Source organism: Apium graveolens, chromosome 6 (genome assembly GCF_009905375.1).
Source record: "Apium graveolens cultivar Ventura chromosome 6, ASM990537v1, whole genome shotgun sequence".
NCBI classification, from domain to species: domain Eukaryota; kingdom Viridiplantae; phylum Streptophyta; class Magnoliopsida; order Apiales; family Apiaceae; genus Apium; species Apium graveolens.
Window position 1 is genome coordinate 191,082,243 of NC_133652.1, and position 6,415 is coordinate 191,088,657.

The 6,415-nt window shown below is 34.5% G+C and overlaps 1 protein-coding gene across 2 annotated transcripts; it reads left to right on the plus strand.

Annotated features, from left to right (window-relative positions):
- Nucleotides 1–947: 947 nt before the first annotated feature.
- On the plus strand, nt 948–4,763 carry LOC141666529 (protein NRT1/ PTR FAMILY 8.2-like). 2 transcript variants are annotated; one of them, XM_074472585.1, is made up of 5 exons: nt 948–1,193; nt 2,442–2,622; nt 2,712–2,929; nt 3,111–3,664; nt 3,776–4,763. In XM_074472585.1, exons 2-5 carry the CDS (start codon nt 2,490–2,492, stop codon nt 4,608–4,610), a joined length of 1,740 nt encoding a protein of 579 aa, XP_074328686.1. In that variant the 5' UTR covers nt 948–1,193; nt 2,442–2,489; the 3' UTR covers nt 4,611–4,763. The 2 variants fall into 2 exon arrangements, with proteins under 2 accessions (XP_074328686.1, XP_074328685.1); XM_074472584.1 differs by lacking the exon at nt 948–1,193 and adding an exon at nt 1,306–2,046.
- Nucleotides 4,764–6,415: the final 1,652 nt, after the last annotated feature.

Sequence of the window (6,415 nt, forward strand, 5' to 3'; positions counted from 1 at the left end):
TGATTACTCTGTCTATTACTTTCCTCTATTATATTTACTTACATTTAAATATTCTCATCAATTTACTTATTTTTCTTATTTTTATCAGTAATTATATTTTTTCTTAAACTTCATGTTCAAAGTCAATGCAAAGAATTGAGTAAGACAGAAAGAATATATGTTTCTTTGGGTGGGTAGAATATATATTTAAAGATTTATTCACTAATGTTTTTCTGTAATGTAAGATTATATGCAACCCAACGTCTCCTCTTAATTATGCTATAAGGTTAAAATGATTTTTTTAATTTGTTAATTGTATAGTCAGTAAGTCTAATCAACATATCAGCTCGGGTCAAATTAAAAATATTAAAGTATTGTTCTATTTATTTATAGATTATATGACCCGAAATCATCTATATAATCTTGAAATTTTAAAACTAATAATTAAATTAAGAGTAGTTAATTATTATACATAACACTATTATATCAAAAAATCATTTTCATCGTCTAAATTTTAGCTAACTATTTTTTTTTAAAAAAAATAATAATATTATAACTGATTAATTTAACTAACGTTCCCGGAGATGCTTGTTTTGTCAAAACTCAAACAATATATACATTGTACTACAATAAAAAAGAGAGGAGGGGTTCACATTGAAAGAAACGTAGAGCTAAATCTAAATCTAAATCTAAAGAAAACATAGTTGGTAGCGTCCGTGCATGTATGACTGCTGAATCGATGACATCAACCGTTTTCTCACCTCCAGATCATGCCAAATCTATGAGCGGCATATTTTTATATGAATATCCTTATAGAGAACAGAAGGCTTCAGCTGGGATAAGAACACGCCCGCCCAACCATGTCTTGTCCGAGGTCACTATTTTGTCATATCAACCCCCCCCCCCCCCCCCCGGTTCCCTTGAACATAAGTCAAATTTATATATAGTTGATTGTTTTTTTTATAATTAAAATAACCACCCATTACATTAATCAAATTGTAGATACTTATGATACCAGCTGGTAGGGTATGTATGGCTAGGCAAGCATGTGCATGTATATAAAAATGTATCTGCCTGCATCTATAGAGTTACATTAATGCACTGAGTTTCTCTTACAAAAGAGAGTAAGATTCTTGAGCAGTGAAGCCCCATCATATATGTGAGTCAATAGATGAGTGAGTGAGTAGCCTTTTCTAACTGCACAACTCAAGCAGGTTAGTCCTTTGTTTTACAAATCCATTCTTTCTTTTTTGTGATTCTTAGTATGAATCTTGTTATATATGATGTTGTTAGTTATGTATGTATCCCTGTTCTTGTGATTATGAATGAATCTTGTTTATATATGATACTTTTCAAGTTTTGTTTTAGCTTTGAACAAAGCTTAAAATGTTGGGTTGCAAGGACAAGATTAAAAAATAATATACAAGTAGCTGTAGTATTAGTTACATTCAAGTATTGGAGATGAGGATTTGGGTTGGTGCATCATATTCATATTCATTCATGGGGATGGGGTTGATACAATTTACAACCCAACGGAAAAAGCTGGAAGGATAACCCCCTTAAAGAAAAGCTTGGCCTGGCTTTCTTGTAATCTTATTATTATCCATGGACCATCATTAATACTTGATACTTATTTACATATTCAACATAATTTCCACCATTTCTGCCCACCACTAAAGTCCACAATCCCTGTAAACCATACTCACATTCACATACATCAACTTGTCCTTGTACTTGGGACACTGCTTCCATATTCAATTTTCAAACAAGCCTTCATACTCTTTGACTAACTAATCCATGTTATGGTCCCTCTGCTTTATTTCAAAATTCAGGCCTGTCTTTTTCAACCCAAACACCATAATCATACAGGAGGGAGAGACTATTAAACACTTCTCTTAATATATTTTTTTATTCATGAAAATCCTAGGACCATTAACACAAGTTCACACTTCACCTCAATTATATATGTATTGGACTCTTTCACATAACTCAAGTATGTGCTGCTGCTGCTGCTGCCGCCTCAAATAAATTTATTTCCCTTCTTTGTTCTTCTGATTCTTCCATGAGGTTAGCTGTTATTATTATGTACAACAATAATTCTGCCCTTGTATTCGTTTTTTTTTTACTATTTCTTCCCTTTGATTCTTAAAGTAGCTTTAATTGTAGTTTGTTGAGGTGACATTGAATAGTATTGTTTATATTCATACTACTTTACAAAAATAAAAAACCCCTGTGTAAATTTTAATATAAGCTTTGACATCGTTTAATTTCGAGCATTGACAGCAATTACCCTGTTTATAGTAAGTGCATCTCTTGATTACTAGAGATGAGAGAAAAAACAAACCTGAGATTCTGGTTTGTACTACAGGATATATGCTACTTGTGATCAGTCTTTTCTTTTTCCTTTATAATTAATCTGTGCAGTTAATTCTGTCTCACTCCATGAAAATGTAATTATGCAGTATTAAGCCAACTTTGAATTCTTGGTCGTATACTTCTGATCTGAAGACATGTCTGACACAAATATGCCAGAAGCCAAAGTAGAAGATGATATTTATACAAAAGATGGGACTCTGGATTATAAAAACCAGCCTGCTAATAAGAATACAACCGGAACCTGGAAGGCCTGCCCTTATATTCTTGGTACTATTCGTGATAATCATTAGTGCGAGCAAAATTTTGTTATGGAAAATCGGTAATATGATACTGATTCTTGTAATAACTATCGTCAGGAAATGAATGCTGTGAAAGGTTAGCATACTATGGGATGAGCACTAATCTGTTGCTATATTTTAAAAATCACCTCAACCAACACAGCGCAACAGCTTCAAGAAATCTCTCAAATTGGTCTGGGACATGCTACATCACACCTCTGATTGGAGCATTTCTGGCTGATGCCTATCTTGGAAGATATTGGACAATTGCTGGCTTCTCAATCATCTACGTTATTGTGAGTTTAATCTATGTTGTTTACTTGTTTTCAAGATCAAAAATCTGAAAAGACATTGTTTATTTGTATGTCGTAGCCAAACTTTTAGATATGTTATATGGCAAAATATTTCAAGGTTCTGTTTTTTTATTTTGCTAAACAAGGTTCTGTTTTTGACAATAAGATGCCAATTTTTATGCAGGGAATGACACTTTTAACATTATCAGCATCAGTTCCTGGCCTAAAACCTACTTGTGTAAGCAAAGATGATTGCCATGCAACAGAATTTCAAAGTGCAATCTGCTTCACAGCACTTTACCTGGTTGCACTGGGAACTGGAGGTATTAAGCCTTGCGTGTCATCATATGGGGCAGATCAGTTTGATGATGATGACGAAGTTGAGAAGAAGTACAAGAGTTCATTTTTCAATTGGTTCTATTTCTCAATAAATATCGGTGCACTCATTGCTTCTTCCTTACTAGTCTATGTACAAGATAATGTTGGGTGGGGCTGGGGCTTCGGTATTCCTGCTGTGGCCATGGCAGTTGCAGTAGTTTCTTTCTTCTCAGGTACTAAATTGTATCGCAACCAGAAGCCTGGAGGAAGTCCTCTCACTCGCCTTTGCCAAGTGATGGTGGCTTCTTGGAGAAAGTATCATGTTCAGGTTCCAGAGGACAAGTCTCTTTTATATGAGACTGCAGATGCAGAGTCTGCTATTGTAGGTAGTCGCAAACTTGAGCACAGTAAAGATTTTAGGTAACTCCTATCAGATGTCCCCAGTAAATTATTTAATTTCTTGTTCAGGAAAAAAAGATTCTTACATACAAACCATGAACGAATAAAAGGTATAAGTTTTTCACGTTTCAGGTTCTTTGACAAGGCAGCTGTAGAGGTACAGTCTGATCATATAAAAGGTACTCCTGATCCATGGAGACTTTGTACTGTTACTCAAGTCGAGGAGCTGAAAGCAATCATAAAACTGCTGCCAGTATGGGCTACAGGTATCGTATTCAGTACTGTCTATGCGCAAATGGGAAATTTATTTGTGTTGCAAGGATCCTACATGGATATTAGCCTTGGAGGTAATGGCTTCGAAATCCCACCAGCATCTCTTAGCATATTTGACACCCTTAGCGTCATTTTCTGGGTTCCCGTGTACGATCAAATAATAGTTCCAGTTGCAAGAAAGTTTACAGGCCACAAAAGTGGCATTACTCAACTGCAGAGAATGGGGACGGGATTAGTTATATCAATATTTGCTATGGTAGCTGCAGGGGTTTTAGAAATTGTTAGGCTTGATATTGTCAAGAGGCACAATTACTATGACCTTGACCACATGCCCATGACAATCTTTTGGCAAGTTCCACAATACTTTCTGATAGGTTGTGCAGAAGTTTTTACATTCATAGGTCAACTGGAATTCTTTTACCAGCAGGCCCCTGATTCAATGCGAAGCTTCTGCTCTGCACTTTCACTCACCACAGTCGCTCTTGGAAGCTACCTGAGCTCATTACTAGTCACTATTGTTACGGATATTAGTACTAAGAATGGGAAACTGGGATGGATACCGGACAATTTAAATCGCGGTCATCTCCAATACTTCTTCTGGCTTTTAACTGTTCTTAGTGTTCTGAATTTAGGTGTTTTTCTGTTGGTATCTAAGTGGTATACTTATAAAAAAGCAGTAGGAACTCTACGCTAATGGTTAGCAAGACTCCAGCTAAAGCAAAGTATGTTATGCCCTTGAAATATGTGGAATTGCTCTATTATAATTGGTATATATTGTATTTCGGTTTCCCCAGTTATACACTTGTATGTTATGAACATTATCTTTTTGATTGTCTTTGTGATTTCATATGTAAAGAGAATCAGAGGAAGCAATTACAGAACAATGAATGTGTATTAAATAGCACAGTGTTGAGAGAATGCAGGAAAGAAACTTTTTTTTTTTTGCTAAATAATAGTAAAATTGCCAAAAAGGAAAGAAGATACAATATTGCTAGGGCATACCCTAGTGTGACTTACCGAGAGAAACAAACTTCAAACTTCACAGCAAATATTTTGGTAGCAATCTTCTGGTAAAGTAAAGGGATAATACCAGGATTCCTAGTAATCTTGCAAGAACATGAGGGTCGGTAATATTTCCCTTCATGTAATCTTGCATTTCTCTCCTTCCAAACTGAATGAGCTGCTACTGAAATAAACAATCTACCCCAACAATGCCCTTGGACTATTATTGAAAATTAGAGCAAAGAATCCATCATTTACTAGCCAATCATTTGGCACCTGAACAGAACAATCTCTCATGAGTTGTGGAAGAGTAGGCACGTTGGAGAAAACCCATATAATGGATAGATTCATCATTGGTCCAACATAGAAGGCAATGTGAATCCGTTAGCAAGCCAAAACGGGGAACGCCTGGTTCTAATCGACTGCCAAATATCAGAAATTTTGATGTTATGAAGGTCATCCCATGAGATTATATCATTCGGTTCCCAACTGAACTGAATTAAGCAAGTTTTGAAGTTCAATCATTAAGTCAAGATTAGAATCAAAGACGTCCCACGAGTTTTGCGAGAGAGAATCTTTCACCAAGGCTAGCGCTGACTTGATCGATTCGGCTAAAGAAATTACGTCATTGCAGTCAATGCCCACTTTATACCGGATAAATTGCAGAGCAAGCAAGCCAACTTTCAAGATTTTCCCAATACTCCAGGGGCAGTGCTGATATTCCACAAAATTCCAGCTTTCAAAAAGTACTCCCTTTTATGTTCCATTAAATTCTATACATTATTTTTTTACACGTTTTTTAATACTTCTTTAAAATATAACTCCTTAATATTTTTTTTAATTTTTTCTTTTTCTAAATAAAAATTTTATTCAAAATTTTTTTTTTTAAAAAACATTACGAAACTATACTTTATAAAAGTCTCGAAATGCATGCAAACAGTACACGTATACAACCGAGGGGGACGGAGGTAACGGAGGTAGTAGTGTTTAACCAGATAGAGGGCCTGACTCGTGACTTATAAGGGGCTTATCCCTTATAAGTCCGTATCAGTTTATTGATGAATGTTTGTCGACTCAACTTATAAGTTGAATTTATAACTTATAAGCTGATAAGTTGAATGTTAGTTACCACGTATTTTTTCTCAACTTATTTTGATATTTCGTTTTTTTATTAACTTCAGTTTTAAAATATATATTTTTAAATGTTAATCCAATTTAAAATTCATGAACGAAGATAATTTTAAAAAAATGATATATTGTATTTCATTTAAGTAAAATAAATTCAGACTTTTATTCAAACACTTATAAGTTTAATCTATTTATTATTTTTAAGTTAATTATTAATTTTATTTCATAAACTACTTATTTTAATATTTCCCAAAACGGGGACATAATCGTATTTCTTAGATACAATCCACCAAAGCATGCCAGCTAGGTGCCAATCTTAAAGATTTTTCAGATTGAGGGAGCTTTGGCAAGCAACAATCAACCCAAGCC

Excerpts from the sequence above, each read along its gene's own strand:
- LOC141666529 (XM_074472585.1), top strand. The coding sequence starts at position 2,490 with ATGTCTGACACAAATATGCCAGAAGCCAAAGTAGAAGATGATATTTAT. Across the intron at positions 2,623-2,711 it reads GGCCTGCCCTTATATTCTTG|GAAATGAATGCTGTGAAAGG; the intron begins GTACTATTCGTG and ends AACTATCGTCAG. Across the intron at positions 2,930-3,110 it reads TCTCAATCATCTACGTTATT|GGAATGACACTTTTAACATT; the intron begins GTGAGTTTAATC and ends ATTTTTATGCAG.